General features: G+C 46.9%; 1 protein-coding gene across 1 annotated transcript in view; it reads left to right on the top strand.

Moving 5' to 3' along the window:
* Window positions 1-19,435, top strand: part of LOC132577358 (glycerol-3-phosphate acyltransferase 3-like) — a 51,295-nt gene extending 31,860 nt beyond the window's left edge. The window contains exons 3-12 of the mRNA XM_060247105.1: window positions 2,338-2,608; window positions 4,099-4,173; window positions 7,385-7,474; window positions 8,524-8,617; window positions 11,334-11,449; window positions 12,848-12,903; window positions 14,469-14,554; window positions 16,762-16,890; window positions 17,136-17,215; window positions 18,135-19,435. Of these exons, the coding sequence (XP_060103088.1) occupies window positions 2,338-2,608; window positions 4,099-4,173; window positions 7,385-7,474; window positions 8,524-8,617; window positions 11,334-11,449; window positions 12,848-12,903; window positions 14,469-14,554; window positions 16,762-16,890; window positions 17,136-17,215; window positions 18,135-18,255 (1,118 nt within the window). The 3' untranslated portion in view covers window positions 18,256-19,435. The remainder of the gene's footprint in view (window positions 1-2,337; window positions 2,609-4,098; window positions 4,174-7,384; window positions 7,475-8,523; window positions 8,618-11,333; window positions 11,450-12,847; window positions 12,904-14,468; window positions 14,555-16,761; window positions 16,891-17,135; window positions 17,216-18,134) is intronic.
* The last annotated feature ends 922 nt before the right edge of the window (window positions 19,436-20,357 follow it).

Genomic DNA, 20,357 nt, shown 5'->3' with positions numbered 1-20,357 from the left:
ACCAATGTCAAAAATACAGGGGATGTATTAGGGGTCAATTCACAGGGCTATTGACCAGGAGCCCTTGAGAGCTCTGTGCTCATCTCAACAGGGGTCACTTGCAGTCCCTTTGAGGAGGTCTCTGTCCATAGTTTTCCACTTGTAGCCTCAGTCCTTTGGAATGCACTTCCTAGACAAGAGCGGGGAGCACCACTGAACTTCAGGAAAGAAAAATGTAAGAGGGAATTGTTCCAAAGGCCATTTGGGAGGATCTGACCTGCTCTTGTGTTGCTTAAACTTTTTTTTGCTGTTGGGTTGTGTGTTTTAATGTTCAGAAAAGTGACATGTGAATGCTTTTAAATGGCTGCTTTCACACATGTTGAATAATGCACTTTCAGTGCACTTTAGCAGTCATTTGCAACTGGATCTTCCTGTGTGAAACAGGAAAAAAATCCAGTTGCAAATTATTGTCGAAGTGCATTGTCCAATGTGGGTGAAAGCAGCCAAATGCAAGGGAAAGGAGCCCTTATGTGCCATGAAGCCAGTATCCTACATAGCAACCTTGTAAGACAGTGCCGTGCCCTGCAGCCCATCTCCCAGGGATGTGGACGCCTTTGCAGCCACCTTTTAAAAAATTATTTTTGGAAGGGTTTGTTGCTAGTGCACATGCCATGTCTCCTCTATCTCTTTGCATGCCCATGGAGTGGAGCAAACCTGCACAAGAGCATTCAGTGGCAGAAAGGCTCTGACCTTTATTTTGTTCCTGCGGGGCGGGGGGGGGGGGGGGCGGGAATCTCCATTTGGCCTTGGTGTTTGCAGTGCCCAGCCTGTTGGTCTGCTGTCCATGGTCCTGACCTTGACAGCAGAGAGGTCATCATAAGTCTTGCTCCTTTCTCTTGTCATGTGGCTTTTTGCCATTGGCTTGTAGCTCCTTGGGGCTGAAAAGGCTGAAGGCCACTGAGTGACTGAGCAGACCTGCTACCATACCTGGTAAACTTCCAGTAGAAGAAGAGATCACCCCCACAAGCTCTGCCCTACTGGAGTTGGCAACTGGTTAACGGGTAGCAAGTGTGTTTCATGAAATTGTCCTTGCAGGACAAACATCTCCCATTAATTCATGATAATGAGTTGATCCATGTGTGAATCGTCAGTTTCCCCTCCCTCAAAAAGAATTCTGACAATGAACACACATGAAGCTGCTTATAGTGAATCAGGCCCTCAGTCCATCGCAGTCAGTTTTTGTCTACTTCAGGAGTGGTCAGACTTGCCTAATGTAAGAGCCACATAGAATAAACGTCATAGGTTTGAGAGAAGGAAGGAAGATGGGGGAGGGAGAGGAATAGAAATAAAGCAACTTTGACTTTAAATGTATTAAATGTAACAGATGGGGGAAGGAGAGGTAGAAAAAAAGCAACTTTAACTTTAAGCTGCTGGCTGGCTTGGCTTGGAGAAGTGATTTAAACAGACAAATGCCGATGGGGTGGTGGAGGCTTCAAGAGCCACATGTATATGTGAAAGAGCCACATTTGGCTCCTGAGCCGCGCTTTGGCCACCCCTTGTCTACTTAGACTTCAGTGGCTTTCTGGGGTCTCAGGCAGAAGGCCTTTTTTATCACCTATTAACTGGAGATGCCAGAGGCTGAAGAGGAGGGGCTTCTGCCTCCAAAGCAGAGGCCCTGCCACTGAGCCACAGCTCCTCCCTGAGCCATTTGAATGAATCATGTGACTTCCAAAGACAAATGATTCCAAATTGCTTATTTGTCATCCATTAGGGCTGCCTTGTTTTGTGCAACATTTAATTAACCAAGAGAGTGGATAAGCTGGCAGGCTCTCCAGATTTGTTCCTGACCTGAAGACTGGTTGAATTTGCATTAGAATTCTGTTACATAAGAGAAGCCGTGTTGGATCAGGCCAATGGCCCATCCAGTCCAGCACTCTGTGTCACACAGTGGCCAAAAACACATCAGGAGGTCCATCAGTGGGGCCAGGACACTGGAAGTCCTCACACAATTGTCCCTCCCAAGCACCATTGTCCTAATTTCATTGTCCTCATTTGTATCTATAGGTTTTATCACCTATTCAGGTTTTCATGCTATATTTGTAAACTGCCCCAAGTCTTCTGTTGAGAAGGGTGTGGGTTGTCAATTGAATAAATACAAGAAATAATTTTTTCCAAGGAGAGAATGTTACTAACTGTCTTTCTTTAATGTGGAGCATAAATTAAACATGAAAATGGTGCTAGGCGTTCCTTTGAAGCCACACAAGGGACAGCTAGTTGCTCTACTTCTTTCTGACTTAAATATCTTCTTGCGGCTTTATGTGGATTCTCCCCCCCCCCCCCCCTCCGCTTGCTTTGCAGTTATTATCCAGAGAGATCACACTACAATGGAGGAGGCGATTGCAGGCCTGCGCCCAGGGGACTTTGAACTCTCCGATGCTTTCTATTACTGCAAAAAAGGCGTTGAGGCCATTGTGGAAGACGAGGTCACCCAAAGGTTCACGTCGGAGGAGCTGGTCTCCTGGAACCTCCTCACCAGGACCAACATCAACTTCCACTACATCAGCTTACGGCTGACTGTGGTGTGGGTTATTGGGGTCTTTGTGAGGTATTGCCTCCTGCTCCCTCTTCGGTGAGTCTCGCTCGAAACTGCATGGATGTATATAATGGAGAGGCTGGCTGCTGGGGTGGTTCGGTTGCTGGAAGCCCAGAAACAGGTGCCGGGGTGTGATCCGAAGGCCTCTCGATTGAGTGCATGCATCGGCGCAAGATAAAGCACGGGTAGACATGTATGTGTGACTTGCCAGGTTCCTGCGATCCCTTCCTTGCCCCCAAATGTTGCTTGAGGTGCTGAAATTGGATCGTGGGCATAGATCAGGGGTGTCAAACTCATTTGTTATGAGGGCGGGATCTGACATAAATGAGACCTTGTCAGGCCAGGCCATGTTGGGCCTGGCCAGGTGTGTACCTATTTAAGATTAGATAGCAGATATATCAACTTTTTAAAGGACACAGACAAGCACGATTAAAGACTTAAAAAAAACAAACCAACCTTAAAACATGCTTAAAACATTAGCACTTGTTGGTCTTAAAGGTGCTTTCTTTGTATTTCTCCCATGGGATCCAGGGAACTGGGCAAAGGAAGCTCTGGCTCTTTCCTTCCTTCCCCAGGGGACCAGGAGGTGGAGGAGCCTCAGTCAATGGAGAAAATAGAGGTTTTGCTCTGTAGCTTCTGTGTGATCGAGCAAGCCTTGCAAAGCAATCTGAGATGCAGAAGGAAGCAAGAGAGAGGGAGAAGGAAGCAGACAAGAGGCAGTTGCTTGGGGGCCTTGAGGATAGAGAAAAGTGGGATTTAAAAACCTACTGTTCTCCTTCTGTCAGCAGGAATTTTCGTTGGGATCTAAGCCAGAGTGTGTACTTTTTAGGACGACTTTAAGGTTGAAAACATGTCTGCAGTGTCATGATTTCTAAAGCATTGGTCATGGCTTGTGAGTCACTGACTTGAGGATGAGCTCATTCCTAATTAGTAGTTCATTGCAGAATAATCTTTAGGCATCAGACAGGCAGACGGGAAGCCGGTGGCAATGCTGCTGTTGACTTGAACAGAGCAGGGCCAGTTTTGAAGGTAAGATACAGTCAGCGGCACCTCCTTTAAAACTGGTGATGGGCCAAAAGGTTGCCTCTTGTAAACTGATGAAGCACCTTTGTGCCATGTGAGCAGAGCATGGCCAAGCCAAGCTAAATGACAACATTGCTTAAGGTTTTGTAGCAGGAACTCATTTGCCTATTAGGTCACCCCCCACCCCGATGTAGCCAATCCTCCGGGAGCTTACAGTAGGCCCTGTAAGCTCTTGGAGGATTGGCTACATAAGAGGGGGGTGGCCTAATATGCAAAGGAGTTCCTGCTGCAAAAAAAGCCCTGCTTAAGGCCAAATTTGGCATCTTTCCTTCAGCGCAGCTCAATATAAGCTTACTTGAGGCTACGGTGGACACCAAAGCTATTATTCCCCAAGAGGGCTGTTCCTTCTGAGCAAGAACTAGCAGAATGGCTTCTCAAACTGCAAACCTACTAGAAGATGCTCCAAATAGGACCCTGACCTTTGTCTTTCATTTCTTTTCCAGTGTCACCTTGGCAACCATTGGGATCCTATCCATGATTGTGGCCACCACCTTTGTGGGGAAGCTGCCAAACAGCGAGTAAGTAGCTCTCCTTGCACCAGTTGGCTGTTTCTGAGGAAAGAAGAGATTCCCAAGTTTGCCTTGAGCAAACCTCTTGGGTCAATGATGGTCTCTCAGACGTCTGCTGTACTTCAGGAAGGCTCATTGCAGCCATATCCACCGGGCCGCTTTTTCTAGAATGCTGTCATATGCAATGGAACACACAGCCTCATGGCACATAAGTGCATCTGTCAGTGAGCTGGAGAACCAGCGTGGTGTAGTGGTTAGAGTGTTGGACTAGGATCTGAGAAACCCCAGTTCAAATCCCCACTGTGCCATGGGAGCTAGTTGGCCTTTCCGCTCTCAGTCTCACCAACCTCATGGGGAACTTGTGAGGATAAAATGGAAGAGACCACAGTTTAGACCCTTTGGCCCCCACAAGGAAGAAAAGAAGGATATAGATAAATAGGAAGTGATGAAACCAAACTTCCAGGCAGGGGTGGAATTCTGGCAGGAGCTCTTTTGCATATTAGGCCATACCCCCTGATGTAGCCAATCCTCCCAAGAGCTTACAAGGCTCTTTTTTGTAAGCTCTTGAAGAATTGGCTACATCAGGTATGTGTGACCTAATATGCAAAGGAGCTCTTGCTAGAATTCCACCCCTGCTTGCAGGAGAGGGGAAGTTACCTTTCCTCCATCTCTACATCCCTCGCTTCCTTCTGTGCCCTCCATTTTTCTCTCCCACTGGCTTCTGTTCCTCAGCCTCCCATGTCTCCTCATGGTGGCCCCTGCTGCAGTTAGGCACAATTTGGGATAGTCGGAGGTCATATGTGCAAGCAGGTGATATTTGAGGTTGTAAATAAACTCTTTTTAAAGAACTTTTTGTCCAGATGTGGCTACATCCCCACATAATTGGATACTGTGCTGTAATTGTGTTCCAGCAGCTCCTTCACAACTGGATTGTCCAATGTGGAAAGAGCATTCCAGGAAGGGATTCCCAGTACTGAACAATGATTGAGTGCATCCTAGGAAAGCGTAGCCATTTCTTACAGACCTGTTAAGATCTTACAGGCTGTTACAAAGTCACCCATGTTAGTTTCTCAGGATGTAGTTTATTTCATGGGTCATAAAATGCATAGCAGCTGTCTTGTGGTCCACAGGTCTCTGTGTCTCTGTCTGTCTGTCTGTCTCTCTGTCAGACACACACACACACTCACACTGTCCAACAGCAACTGTTTGCCTGAGGTAACCTTGTTGATACATGCACACTCAGTGGCTTGCATTTCAAATTTGGCACTCCTAGATTCTTTCCCAACAGCCATCACTAAACTGCAGTCAGTGTACAGGCTCACTCCAAAAAAGCGTGCTGGTATTGCCACAGATCCCTAATTGACTGATGAAACGTTCATTTTGACAGCCTCTAAATTGAGTTGAGAGAAAGCTGATGGCGAACTGGAGCAAGCATAGCTGCAGGGCTGATGTTTGTGCGTGCGCGAGAGAAGATGTGTGTTGATAGTCCTTTATAGTGTCAAGAAGGAGATTGGAAGCTCCCATGGTGTTCTAGATGAACAAAAATCAGCCACATCTCTGCTGCATTTGATCATCATCTAGGGCAGCGTTTCCCATTTGCAGGGTCACGACCCGGTACCAGGTCACGGGAGCCTCAATACTGGGTCACAAGAAAAGCCAAAGCTAGCTCCGCCCCCAGCAAAGCATGAGCTCTGCTCTGCTCTGCTTCCTTCCTTTCCTGTCCCTCTGTTGTGCAGAGAAAAGCTAGGCTTGAAGACTGACACAGGCCGCAAAGCCTGAGCTCCGTTTTCCTTCCTTCCATCCCCCAACATCTCTGTTGTGCAGATAAAAGCTGGGCTTGAAGACTGACACAGGCTGCAAAGCCTGGGCTCTGTTTTCCTTTCCCTATAGAAGAAAGAGACAGGCTTTCCTGTCTCCCGGCTCCACCCCCAAAGTCTCCTGGCTCCACCCCCGAATTTTAGTAGGCTATGAAGGAGAAATGTAAAAATAACCGGTCCACGGGGTGGGGGGAGTTTGGGAAACCCTGAACTAGGGCCTCTAGAAATGCTCAGAATCATGTCAGCTTGTGTATAGTCTTGCACGGACTGACATTTCTATCCATGTACATTATTATCCCACCTGTCTTCCAAGGAAGAAGATAGATATTGGATTTATATTCTGCCCTGCGATCTGAATCTCAGAGCCACTTCTTTACTCCCCCCCCCCACCCAATAACAGACACCCTGTGAGGTGGGTAGGGCTGAGAGAGCTCTCCCAGAAACTGCCCTTTCAAGGACAGCTCTGTGAGAGCTATGGTTGACCCAAGGCCATTCCAGCAGCTGCAAGTGGAGGAAGGGGGAATCAAACCCGGTTCTCCCAGAAAAGAGTCCGTGTGCTTAACCACCAAACTGGCTCTGAAGGTGACATATGTGGTTCTCCCTTCTCTCAGCCTGTCATGAGAACACATGGAGCCTGCCTTATATTGAATCAGACTCTTGGTCCACTAAGACAGTATTGCCCACTCAGACTGGCATAAGCCCTTCCGAGTCTCAGGTGAAAGTCCTTCATGTCCCCTGAGCCTTTTAACTGGAGGTGCCGGAGATGGAACCTGGGAACCTCTGCATGCCAAACAGATGCTCTGCCAATGAGCCATCCCCTCTGTTACCAGTTTGGGATTCCATTTCTGTTTTTTCAAAAATTTTGGAATTTTTGGCCCACCTTCCCAAGGCAGCAGGAGTGGGAAGGGAGGGAGAGAAGAAGTGGGCCTTGGCCAGAAGCTGCGAGGGGGCATCTCTCCCTTGAACACATGAAGCTGTCTTGTACTAAATCAGAACTTTGGTCCATCAAGTATTGTCTACTCAGACTGGCAGCTGCTCTCCAGGGTCTCAGGCTGAGGTCTTTCACATCACCTGCTGCGTGGTCCTTTTCACTGGAGATGCTGGGGATTGAACCTGGGGCCTTCTGCACAGCCCCTCCCCCATCTCTTTTCCCTTTAACATTTAAAGGGTCATTATATGATGTGGAAAGACCCGGCGCCTGGAGTTAAGCAGGTCTGTGCAGAAGTAAGTCTCATTTTATTCAATGGGGCTTACTCCCTGGAAAATCTCCTTGGGATTGAAGCCTTGGGGGGTTGCATTACGTAATAACCGGTGGTTGCAGACTTTGGTGGGGAGGTCATCTTGTACTATTCTAACCAACTTCCCGAGCCCTTCTCACATTCCCGGACACTGCTCTCTTGCAGAACCAAAAACTGGCTGAGTGACCTGGCCCACCTCACATGCTCCCGGATCCTTGTGAGGGCTTTATCCGGCACCATCTATTACCATAACAAGTAAGTGAGAGAGCATGGATCCCTTCCCAGTTCAGTTTCACAGTGCATTTCTGGGTGGCTGTTACAGCCGGTTTGGTGTAGTGGTTAAGTGTGCGGACTCTTATCTGGGAGAACCGGGTTTGATTCCCCACTCCTCCACTGGCACCTGCTAGCATGTCCTTGGGTCAGCCATAGCTCTGGCAGAGGTTGTCCTTGAAAGGGCAGCTGCTGTGAGAGCCCTCTCCAGCTCCACCCACCTCACAGGGTGTCTGTTGTGGGGGAGGAAGGTAAAGGAGATTGTGAGCCGCTCTGAGACTCTTTGGAGTGGAGGATGGGACATAAATCCAATATCTTCTTCTTCTTCTTCTTCTTACATCTCGTTCTTAAGCAGCTAAGCAGAGCTGCCCTCCTTTTTTTTGCTTGTAGAACATAGCCTTTGCTGTGATTTCTAGAGTAGGTAACTTTCAGCCCACCCATCTTTGTATGTTGATTGAGAGCAGTGAAGAATTGCATTTTACACATGCCGGGTGGGTGGGGGGAGGAATGCAGGGGCTTACATTTGTTGTAATGCTAAAGTTTAAAATTTTGTTGTAATGTTAACATTTTAAGAACAAGAATAGCTCTAACGGAGCCGATCAGTGGTCCATCTAGTCCAACGTCCTGTCTTAGACAGTGGCTGACCAGTTCCACTGGAGGACCAACAACAGGGCATTGGGGCTGAAGCCTTCCCCTGATGTTGCCTCCTGGCTCTGAATGTAGAGGTCCCCCTAAGTCACCATGGCTAGTAGCCCTTCATAGACATCTTCTCCATGAATCTATCCAATCCCTTGTAAAGCTGTCTATGCCAGTGGCCCTTGCTGCATCCTCTGGCGGCAAATTCCACATTTTAATCACTCTCTGTGCAAAGAAGTATTTCCTTTTGTCTGTCCCGAATCTGCTGCTCCTCAGCTTCGTTGAATGCCCCGAAGTTCTAGCGTTTTGGGAGAGGGAGGGAAGTTTTGTGTCGGCAGCTGCAGAAATCAGAGGACGGCTGTAAAGATGCGACTAACTTTTGTGTCCTGGATTTGCAGGGAGAACAAACCCCAGAAAGGAGGCATTTGTGTCGCCAACCACACGTCTCCGATAGATGTTGTAATACTGACAAACGATGGCTGTTACGCAATGGTAAGTCGTATTTAGTTGATTCCTAAGCCTTTTCCGCTGCAAGTAGTGGAGAAGTCGCTGGGGTCACATTCAGTCTCCTTAGCGGCAGCCTAGAAGCGAAGCCCTGAAAAAGCAGACTCTTGAACGAGTTACACTGAAGCTGCAACTCTGTTTGCAATAACACACAAGTTCTGTGGTTAATCTTTTTAAAAAGTTGTGTCACTGAAGTCTGACTGTTCCAGTAAGTACCTTTTTATGCATAGGTTAGGTTATTTTTTTAGCAGTTCCCCGGAAAATCATATGTGGTTCCCAATAAGTATTCTGAGACCCGCCCCCCTTGGTTTTTTCCCATTCTTTTTAAAATTAAACTTTTAAAATTTATTTATTTATTTATTTGGTTGATTTATATTCCGCCCTATCCCAAACGGGCTCAGGGCGGATCACATACAGGTAAAATCAAACAGATGCAGTACAATGGAACCAATAAAACCTATAAAATCAATAAATACAGTTAAAATGACGACATAGCCCTGTACAGTATGACATCGGCGGTGGGCTCATAGTACAGGTTAGGGTATAGTTAGCGGCCCAGATACCATAGTTCCGATCACTGTGGGGGAGGATAGCTGATGGTATAGGCAATAGGGCAAAGGGCATCCGCCCGCCTCAGCCGAACGCCAGATGGAACAGCTCTTTCTTACAGGCCCTCCGGAAAGGTAACCGATCCGGTAGGGCCCGTATCTCCACCAGGAGCTGATTCCACCAGGGCCCTGGCCCTGGTCGAGGCAAGACAGACGTCCCTTGGGCCAGGGATGGTCAGAAGATGTTGGTTGGCAGATCGGGGCTCATATGGGGAGAGGCGGTCCCTCAGGTATGTCGGTTCCAGGCCACGTAAGGCTTTGAATGTCAATACTAGAACCCTGAACTTAAAAAAACAAACAAAAACAAAACTATACAAGAAGTGCAGTCAAATATTCACAGAATCTTAACCATTTAAATTCCCCCTCCCCCCCATACAAAAACCTATAATAACACATCTATGCCATTATCCTAGGATCAGATTCAGACAGGCCAAGTTCAAGAAGTAGATGCAATATGATCAACATAAAGCTGCAAAATAAGCTCCGTGCATAGAGAATACATACTAACATGTTCAAAAGAGGCTCAGCTTATAGAATGCATGGAATGCACAGGGTGAACTAACTTCCCAGAAAAGGAGGGTGAAGCGGAAAGGGGAAAAAACAAACAGGGTTGATGGAAAACAGCATTAATGACCGGGTTTCCCAGCCTCCAGGTGGGGCCTGGAGGTCTTCCTGGAATTACAGCTGCTCTCCAGACAATGAAGACCAGTTTTCCCCTGGTGAAAATGGCTAGTTTGGAGGGTGGACTGTAGGGCATTATAACCTGCTGAGGTTACTTCTCTCCCCAAGCTCCACCTCCAGACCTTTAGGAATTTCCCAGTCTCAAGGTGGCAACTCGACCCAACCCCAGTTGCATGACCCCATTTCCCAGACCCCCCCCCCCCCCGAGGTCTTGAAGAGGCAGGGCTTTTTTGGTAGCAGGGCTTTTTTGACCACACACCCCTGATGCAGCCAATCCTCCTGGAGCTTACAGTAGGCCTTGTACTAAGAGCCCTGTAAGCTGTAGGAGGATTGGCTACATCAGGGGTGTGTGGAGTGGACTAATATGCAAAGAAGTTCCTGCTACAAAAAAAGCCCTGGATAGAGGAGTTCCTTCCAGGCGTTTCCCCCTCTTTACATTACTAGGGTCTTTGTGGCTGTGGAAGAGGATTGGGGGACAGCTAGAGTGACGGTGCTGAGAGTCTTGTGTTGAATCTGACGTGGAGCTCATTTGAAGGCCCCCGTGGTGGCAGCAAGAGCAGCCAAGAAATCTTTCTTCCCCGTTCCCATTCCCTCCTCTGACTCATGTTCAGCTGACTCACATTTAGCTGAGTTATTTAAAATCACTTGGAATGTGTTGAGTCTTATGGCTGAGTCTGTAAATGAAGGTAATTTAGCTGCTGCTGCTGATTTTGCAAGTTTCAGTGCTGGTGAAATCTCCCTGACTTGGACTCCAGTTGAACTTTTGCCTGGAAGGAGATGAGTTGGGTGGACTGTCCGGTCAAACATGGTGCAGATAGATTGATTCCCTGACCGATGCTGACAGTATCCTAGGGATTGTGAGGTCAACCATCTGTAGCCTGGCTCCCTGTCCCACTTGCTTAGTTAAATCTTGCAGCGACAAGCGGGTGATCCTTTTGGCCAGTGTTGTGAACTCTTCCCTTTGAGAAAGGGGATTTTTCAAAGCCTCGGAAAAGAGCTGCTATTTTATTGAAACAGCAGAAATTCAGGCCCAGTTATAGGGTTATGTCACATTTGCCATTTCTACGAAGTAGATTGAAACGGTACTGGGACTCAGACTGACTCCAGGGACCCTGCGCCACACACCTGGCCTTGAACCATTTGGATTTGGTCTTAGACTGCGTCACTAGCTCTGGTGGATGATTCTAGCAGGAGCGCCTTTGCATATTAGGCCACACCCCCTGATGTAGCCAATCCTCCTGGAGCTTACAAGGCTCTTTTTTGTAAGCTCTTGAAGGATTGGCTACATCGGGGGTGTGTGGCCTAATATGCAAAGGAGTTCCTGTTAGAATTCCACCCCTGCCCAGGTCTCATGAGAGAAGGGAACTTATTTTGATAGTGCTTATTTTTATTTGTCTTTTGGGGGCTACTCACAGGTTGGCCAAGCTCACGGGGGACTCATGGGTGTCATTCAAAGAGCCACCGTCAAGGCTTGCCCACACGTCTGGTTTGAACGTTCTGAAATGAAGGATCGCCACCTAGTGACCAAAAGGTAAAGTGCGCTTGTGAACATGGAATGCATTCCCTGGTGTTGGGCGACCAAACTCTTTGCCTTCTACATGTGCTGATACTAATATATTGATTGGACAGAAGTGTTTGTTTATGTTTGTATTAGCTACTTATGCAGCCTTAAGAGACGGTGATTGGGCCAGGGATGTCTGAGTAGGTTCATGGCTGCATACAGAATTCATTCTGAGTATTTCCCTTTAAGAGTGGCGCAGAGTGGTAAAGCTGCAGTACTGCAGTCCAAGCTCTGCTCATGACCCGAGTTCAATCCCGGCGGAAGCTGGGTTCAGGTAGCCGGCTCCAGGTTGTCTCAGCCTTCCATCCTTCCAAGGTCAGTAAAATGAGTACCCAGCTTGCTGGGGGTAAAGTGTAAATGATTGGGGAAGGCAATGGCAAGCAACGCTGTAAAAAGTCTGCCATGAAAACATGAAAGCAACGTCACCCCAGAGTCGGAAACGACTGGTGCTTGCACAGGGGATTACCTTTACCTTTACTTTTTATTTCCCTTTAATTGGGCACTTCAGACTATTGTAATAAGCATTGCTTTCCGCAGTTACCTGGCTCTGCTCTGAGCAGCAGAATTTTTTCTTTTAAAAGCCAGTGGTCTCTGAGCTGGTACATTACTTCTGAGTAGCTCTAGGAGTTGCCAGAAGCATTTTGGTTTTACCATAGAGCTTCTGGCAATTCCTAGAGGGCCTCTTTGCCATTTCTGGGTTGGACCTAGAATTGACGTGGCGGTATCAGTGATGTCACATCCCTCTTCACATTCTTGCTCCCAGCACTCCTGTTGGACTGCGGTTCTGTCCCTGAGGGAGCTTTCAGGGCATCCGTTAGCCTGAAAGTGCCGTTGGAGGCTTCTGGTTTGCATTTGATATATTTGTGTTTGTCATAAGCAATGGGACAGGGAGAGAGAAGAAATCATGAGAGAGGGAGGGGATATTGCTGCATTATGTGTGTTTTGGAAAAGTATGGCATTCTCTCTTTCACTCAGAGGTACTGTTTAGGTAAGGGGAGGAACTACTGACTGCTTTGCTTTTGCACATTGATAGTCTTGCTGGGTGGTTATGATAAGTTTTAGAAAAGAAAGCATGGGAATTGTTCTTAAAAGGGCTTAAAATTTCCTGGAAAAGTCTTGTATGAAATCTTTGGCCTTTTTCCTCCTGTCAAAATCTTTTGGTAATACAGATTTCAATAGAGTGACCATGAGAACCCACAGAAGGACACAGATCTTTCTGGGCAACCCTAGGAATTGCAAGCTGTGCATCTTACACACTGAGAAACTCTGCTGTTGGCTCGAATGATATAATCTGGGAATGCTCTGGATTTTGAAAGTCTGATATTAGTCCAGCAGCAATGGCTTGAAAGAGCTCTTTTTATCTTTTAGGCTGAGGGAACATGTAGCCGATGGGAACAAACTGCCAATTCTCATTTTCCCAGAAGGTAAGAGAAGGAGCTTCTCCGCTCCACTTTTAAAGTCCTCTTATTCCCATCCTTCCTTTGTGAGAGTTGGGTTAAGAGCTCTACTGGATCAGACCAGTGGTCCAATCAGACCAGCATCCTATCTCACCCAGGGACCCAAAAGTTACCTGGAGGGTCAACAAAGGGGGCACAGAGACTGAGGCCTCTCCCTAATGTTGCCTTCTGCCACCGTTTTATTCCAAAGTTTACTGCCTCTGAATGTGGAGGTTCTCTTGCCGGAAACTCTACTGGAATTTTTTTAAAAGAATAAAACTGAATTTGATTTGTCTGCCAAACATCTGGCACAAGAATCCTGCAAACTATCAGAGAAGACTTTGACAGTACATAATATTATGTGTTCAAGAGTCTTAAGGAATTAGATTTGTTCAATGTTTGTTCTAACCATTTTTCTTTTAAATATTGAAGGGGGGGGAGGCTTCTGAGATACACATTCTCAGATTTTTTTTTTCCTGAACGTCTTTGCACATGTGTGTTTTACACATTTATTAGATTTCCTTAGAGATTTTTTTTTAAATCCTAGTTCGGGATGGCTAACAATATACAGAAAAATTACATTTACATGGCAAGTCAGTACAGTGTTATTGTAGAGCGAAGAAGTATCGCTGACTGCTTAGTTTTACTCACTAGTAAGATTTCAGGGAAAAGGTACCACAATTCTCCCTGAAGTCTGGTTTTCTATTTGAAAGAAAGAAACAAGTATATATATTCATGGGGAAGCATTCAATCGTGCGAGCCTTCACTTGCATTCTGAAGTGGTAAAACTGACACTTTAAGCTTGGGATCCCTGAATGTCACTGAGCCTGTGGGTGTTTTTGGAACTCTGAGAAAGAATAGTAGGTGCCGCCACCACAAAATGGCTGCCATGGGGACAGTTAAAAAACGAGGGAATAGAATGGGCTGTACCACTTCAGACTCCTGCGGGGCAGTTTTTATGTCTCCCTCCCTACCATGTACTTTTAATTTATTGCACCTTTAATTTATTGTAGTTTTTTAAAAAAAATTATATACTGTTTTTTAAATGTATTTATTAACTGTATTTTATAATTGACTTGTATAATAATCATGGTACACACCATGTCCTGTTAGCCGCCCTGAGCCTGCTTCGGCGGGGAGGGCGGGATATAAATAAAATTTATTATTATTATTATTATTATTATTATTATTATGTAAAATCTTCCTGCAGATAAATCAGCACATGAGGATGAAAGGCTCTTGGCATCGTCTTTGAGTTTTCCTCTTACAAATAATATTTTATAGAGGAAAATTTTAATCTCTCCCCTCCCCATCCCCGCAGTTGGAAGTGGTGCAGTCTGTCTTACAGTCTCAGCACTGCCACTTCATTACAGCCTGATTCTGCTGTGTGTTTAGCTCAGGCCTTAGGAGGGCAAAGAGGTAGGAGGTCCCTGAAGTCATGGCTGACTTGGAGCAGTGCTCGAACCAGTGGCAGCTGGTTGAGGATTTTTGGGCATATTAGACCTGTATCAGGATTGTTTCTTTTGGAGTGACAACTTGATCTTTCTTACTAGGCACGTGTATAAACAACACCTCTGTAATGATGTTTAAAAAGGGAAGTTTTGAAATTGGTGGAACCATCTACCCAGTGGCCATCAAGGTAAGATGCGACTGAAGCAATTCCCTCGGTTCTGGGATTGACAGCCATGTGTGTCCGTGGGGGCAGGTATAGGCAATTGTCTCGGGCACCAGGGGTGCCAAAAGATGCTTACCAGGGCAGGCAGCTGCCATCTGGATTACTGTGCCCTTTGCACCTTCCTCCACGAAGCAGAGAGGAAGGTCTGGCAGCTGCCGGATCCAGTGTGCCATTCTCCAGTCCCTCCCACCTGCTTCGGGACGGAGTGGCTCACCTGGTCTGGCTCCCCGTCCCTATGAAGGAGGGGGAGATGAAGAGCAGGTGGCCCATCGGCCTTGTTGGGTCTCCTCCAAATCTGTGGTAGCTTTGGGACTTGGAATGTGCTCAGGCTGTGGTGGGCCCACTCATGCTGTGGGAGGGGGGGGCAGGTTAGTGCTGGCATCTGGTTTTGGGTGCCAAAAGGCCTTGGGGCTGGCCCTGTGGGTCAACATGTCAAGTGAGGCCCTCATGGCCTGGCTGACCTGCCCTCCCCTTCAGACACTGCTCAGTAGATCAGAACGGAAGTGAGGGGAGATTGTTCCTCTGCAATGGCCTGAAGCAGTTTCTTGAATCTGAGGAGTGGCTTGCAGTTCCATGTGTGTAACCCTGTTGTTCTGGCGTAGGCTGTTTCCCTCGCAAATTTTGTATCAGTGAAGGCCACTGCCTCAAACAAATAATCGTGTGGATCCCTAGAGGCTGAGGACCCATAAGCAAGGAGACCAATTGCTTGCTTACAATATGTCCTCATCATAAGAACATAAGAAAAAGCCTACTGGATCAGACCAGTGGTCTGTCCTGTCCAACATCCTGTCTCACAAAGTGGCCAGTCAGTTTCTCTGGAGGGCCAACAACAGGGCAGAGAGGCCAAGGCCTTCGCCTGATGTGGCCTCCTGGCTCTGGGATTCAGAGGTATAGTGCCCCTGAATGTGGAGGTTCCCCTCAGTCACCCTGGCTGGTAGCCACTGATAGGCCTCTCCTCCATGAATCTCTCTAATCCCCTTTTAAAGCTGTCTGTGCCTGTGGCCCTCGCTGCATTCCACATTTTAATCACTCGCTGTGTAAGTGGTTGCTTCAAAAAAGGCAGTGTGGCCTTGCCCTGGATAGGCCAGGCATGCCCGATCTTGGCAGGTCTCGGAAGCGAAGCAGGATCGACTCTGGCAAGTACTTGGATGGGAGATCTCCTTGGAATACCAGCAGTCAGGCGGACAGGGGCAGGCTTTCTCCAGCCACCTCTCTGAATAGCCTCCTGGCCCCCAGTAAGGGTCAGTTACCAGAAGTTGCCGTGTACACACACGCACACAAATACCAGTGAGAGGGACTGTGGTCTTTCGTTTCAGTTTCACACTGAAGCAGGCTGTGGGTCAACCCATGGCCAACAGATGTACTGTGAAGAAGAGTGTTCTTTGACCCAGTGCATACGTAGTTGGCCTGTGGAATTCATTGCCACATGATGAAAATGGTCTGGCTCGTGGCATGGTTGGCTCTGCAGAGAGAATTGGATTAAACTGAGTTGGCCTGTAACACTTGGCTGGCGGGAGAGATGAATCGATTGTTAAAAGGTGCCCAGTTAATGGGATTTTTTTTTTTTTTAAAAAGGTTGATTCTTAATGAAAAGATTTACATCAGCCATACAATGCCAAACTTCCCGCTCCCTGGTTGTCCCATCTCACGAAATGCCTCTTCTCCACAAGGTCCTGCCCCTGCTTTTCATCTTCCTTCACGATGCTGGTTTGATTGGCCTGGTTGTCCCTCAGAGGCCGACTTTGGTTGCTTGGCTGAGGTCTGGCTTAGATGCAGAGGGCAACGCTTTGGTCTGCCTCTTTTCATCGCCCTGCCCCCCCCCGCTCTCCTTCTGTATTCTGATAGCCCAGAGACTCCCTTTCCCTTTTCCACCTCTAGAATAGTTATATCATGCACAAAAAAAGAAAACTACACCTCTTGCTGTTCTGAGTGTGCATACTGAAAACAGTGACTCATGCAGAGATGCAATGGGAAGCCTCCTCTGGGGACAGTTGTGCTGTGTTCTGCATTGGGAGTGATCTAGTCATATCTGGTGGAGAGACACAGATTAATGACCTGTCTGGGAATGGGGGCGGAGGACAGAGCAGTGACTCATGCAGAGCTACAGGAGGCAGCCTCTTCTCTGCAGGATTGCTCCTGAAGCCTTTAACGCACTGTCCTCTTGTTTGCAGTACGACCCCCAGTTTGGTGACGCCTTCTGGAACAGCAGCAAGTACGGAATAGTGAGCTACCTCCTGCGAATAATGACCAGCTGGGCCATCGTGTGCAACGTGTGGTACCTGCCGCCCATGATGAGAGAGGTAGGCAGGGCTGGTTTCTCCACTACAGCATGAAGATGGGCCACCTGGGCTTTTGCTGGGGCGCGTTAGATCCTCCCCTTTGTCTCTCCTAGTGGTGCTGCTAGTCTGTGGAGGGTAGCCAGTCCCAGCCCCCTTTCTGCTCCCTAAACCACTTCTGGTTTCTAAAAAACCCCAACAAAAACCAACTGGGACTTCCTCCTTGTAGTCCTGAGGGTGGAGGCAATTGAATTTTGATTGTTTTTCAGGAAGGAGAAGATGCCGTTCACTTTGCCAACAGGGTGAAGTCTGCCATCGCGCGCCAAGGAGGACTCACCGAATTACCCTGGTGAGGAAACTGAGTTGCTGTCCAGATTGAGAGACTGCAGTAACTGGTGGTGGGGATCTAGAGATCTCCATCTTTGGCTGGCACTACTAAGGTGCTCAGGAAAAAAAAAAAAAACCTTTGACGAACTGTGACCGTGGGTGTTAGGAATACCTCAAGCAATGTTCCCTCTAAGCTGCAGAGTCTTGTGAGCAAAAATTCTACTTTGTGAGCTACTGGTATTAAAGTTGTGAGCTACTGGCAATAAAGTTGTGAGCTGCTGCATAAATTATTGTGCTCTGGGGCCATTTTTCCTGAGCTAAGAGAAAAATGTGTGAGCTGGAGGCTAAAAATCTGAGCTAGTTTACGCTCACTCAGCTTAGAGGGAACACTGACCCCAAGCCAGATACAAAAACATCCCACAAAAACAAACAACAACCCTTGGCCAGATCTCGGAAACTAAGTAAGGTCGGCCCTGGTGAGTTCTTGGCTCGGAGACCGACAAGGAAGTCCAGGGTTGCTATGCAGAGTCAGGCAATGGCAAAAATCACCTCTGTTCCTCTTTTGCCTTATGGCCAGTGGCTGGGGCTGATGGGAGTTGTAGGCAAAAAACATCTGGAGAGCTACCGTTGGCCACCCCTGCCTTATTGGGTTGCCTTAAGTTGGCGGTGACTTAAAAGCACTGTCCACTACCAAAGCTCTCAAAACTGCATCTGTGTTGTGCTGGGTTCTGGGGAATACCGTTCCTTCTGAGTCAGATGATCCGATGGGGTACCAAACCATCAGCTAAATGTGCTTTCAAGGCAGTCGAAAAGAGGGCTACCGTTTTGCTCTGTGCTTTTCGCTCGGCGTTAGCCGGTGCCGTGGGTTGTAATCATTGAATAACTAAGGAGCCCCATCCTTATAATATTTCATACATTTCCGTGTCTTCCTGTTCTTGAAGGGACGGCGGCTTGAAAAGAGCCAAAGTGAAGGATACTTACAAGCAAGAAGAGCAGAAAAACTACAGCAAGATGATCATTGGGAACGGGTCGTCTGCACGTGGATCGCTAGCAGCGGACTGATTTTTTTCCTCCCTCCCCTGAGATATCTCATGCTTCAATGTAGGAAGTTTGGATTCCCCCCTCCCCCAGTAGAAACAGAATACAACGCTGAGTTCAGGGAGTGAAGGACGTGGCTTTTGTTTGCTTAAAACTCTTTTTTTGGGAAGGCGTACTGCTAGTCACTGGCAAATTCCAGCTTTTGACATCCGGACGGGAGAATTGGACTGAAGCTTGGAGGAGGACAGAAAACTCCCGGTGTTTAAAGAGGGGCTATAACTTTTTGAACATTTGCCCGAGAGGATGTACATAATACTAATAAAAAATCAAGTTGTTTTGTTGTGTCGCGTCATTCTGGAACGTCTGAATGACTCCTCCTCCCCGGTCACGTGGATTGTTTGTCGATTGTTAGTGTGTTTTGATTGATGGTCTTACATTTCTGAGGTTGCGTTGGGGGATGTATCCTTGGGGGGTTGTGTGTTTTGAAATAACTTGGTTTTGAGGAAGCGAGCAAAAACCCTGACGTTCACAGGTGGAGTGGGTAGGGTCAATCGCCTTGAAAATGGGCACTAGGAAATTGAAGGGTCTACAGATTTATGTGTGTATGTCTTGTAGAAACTTAATCTCATCTGTTAAAAGAAGCGTCTGGAGTAATGAGCTTTTCCACATTGTCATTTTCTTCACTTGTAGATTCCTGTTTCTTCTGGATGGAGTGGTCTGTTCTACATGTGCTTTGCTCACTCTAGTGACAAATTTGTTATTGCATTGATTTATTGCACTGATTTAAACTGCAGGTTTTTATGCTGGACATAAACTAGTGTAGTATTGAATCGACCTCTAAAGGGAACAAAACAAATGTGGAACAGAGAAACCCCTTCCTCAAGAAACAGGAACTTATAAACAAGGAAAATGTGAATATGGAAAAGCCCGATGTTTGAAACAGATCTGAGATTTTGGGGTTTTTTTCTGCACAAGGGAAGATGGCAAAGAAAAGCTTTAAACACTCCAGACTTTCAAATCAGTCTGCCTTCTTTAAGAATAAAATCCCTAAACATCAAAGGGGGGAGGGAAAGGAAACAAATGCTTACGAAAATGCACTTCTCTCATGAACTGTGTTGGCAACGGTTTATCTGTATATCTGTCATTTGTTGTATGAGGAAATATGTTGCCTTATTGTAAATTGAAATAAATTCTATATTTCTAACAAGTTGTCTTTCTCTCCTTTACCCAACAGTGTGGCAGATTATACAAGGAAAGTGGATATTAGCATCCATTCTGATAAATCACTAACCCTCCCCCCCCCCGCATTGTTTACTTTGCATGATTTGTTTTACTTCCACTAGTTGTGGGGAAGGACAAGAAACTATCTATGGCTGAGACAGTGCTCGCTTGCCATCAAGAATATTTCAGTAAACGTTAAGGACTAGAAACTTGATTTCAGAAAATAAAAATGGATCCTTGAGAAGTAGAACTTTGTAGCTGGCATAGAATTATATGTCTTTGCTGGGCTCCCTCCCTTCCCCACCTTTTTTTGGTGTAGGATTTCTACAAGCGCAAAGAGCTCCAGCCCCTCATATGCAGGATTCTGCTTCTTGTCTTTCCCTCCCAAGCAGCCCTTCATGCATGATGTGAATATTGGTCTAGATACAGCCCCAGTGCAAACTCACACACTCTACTCCTAAGGAGCATGTGCCATGGCACTGAGCACTTGTCTGCTGCTCTTCCAGGGGGACAGCATATGCAACAGAGGAGGTGGGTCTCTCAGAGGCTGTGTTGGTTTCTGTGTAAGTTTGCAGAGTAAATAAGCAAAGGCTTACACCACGTGTGTTTGAGATTTCAGGGAAACTACTAGTAAGAAGGGAGGGGAGTTACATAGGAAAAAACAAGAAAAGATCCTAACTGAATTGCTACATCTTCTCTAGATGGTCTTTACACCATGTTGGCTGCTTCTCTACTCTCAGAACAAAGACAGGAAGTTCTCACTTTCTCAAAAGTAAAAGCCTATGTGACCTAGTGCAGGTAGACACATTCAGTTAACCAATGGTCATTCTGCTGGTCACCTCTAGGGCAGGACTTCCTTTTCACCTGGCAGGAATCAAGGACTGATTCCCTGTTGGCTCTAAGAC

This window comes from Heteronotia binoei, chromosome 9 (genome assembly GCF_032191835.1).
Source record: "Heteronotia binoei isolate CCM8104 ecotype False Entrance Well chromosome 9, APGP_CSIRO_Hbin_v1, whole genome shotgun sequence".
In the NCBI taxonomy this organism is placed as follows: Eukaryota; Metazoa; Chordata; class Lepidosauria; order Squamata; family Gekkonidae; genus Heteronotia; species Heteronotia binoei.
This window is presented reverse-complemented; position numbering and strand designations above follow the sequence as displayed.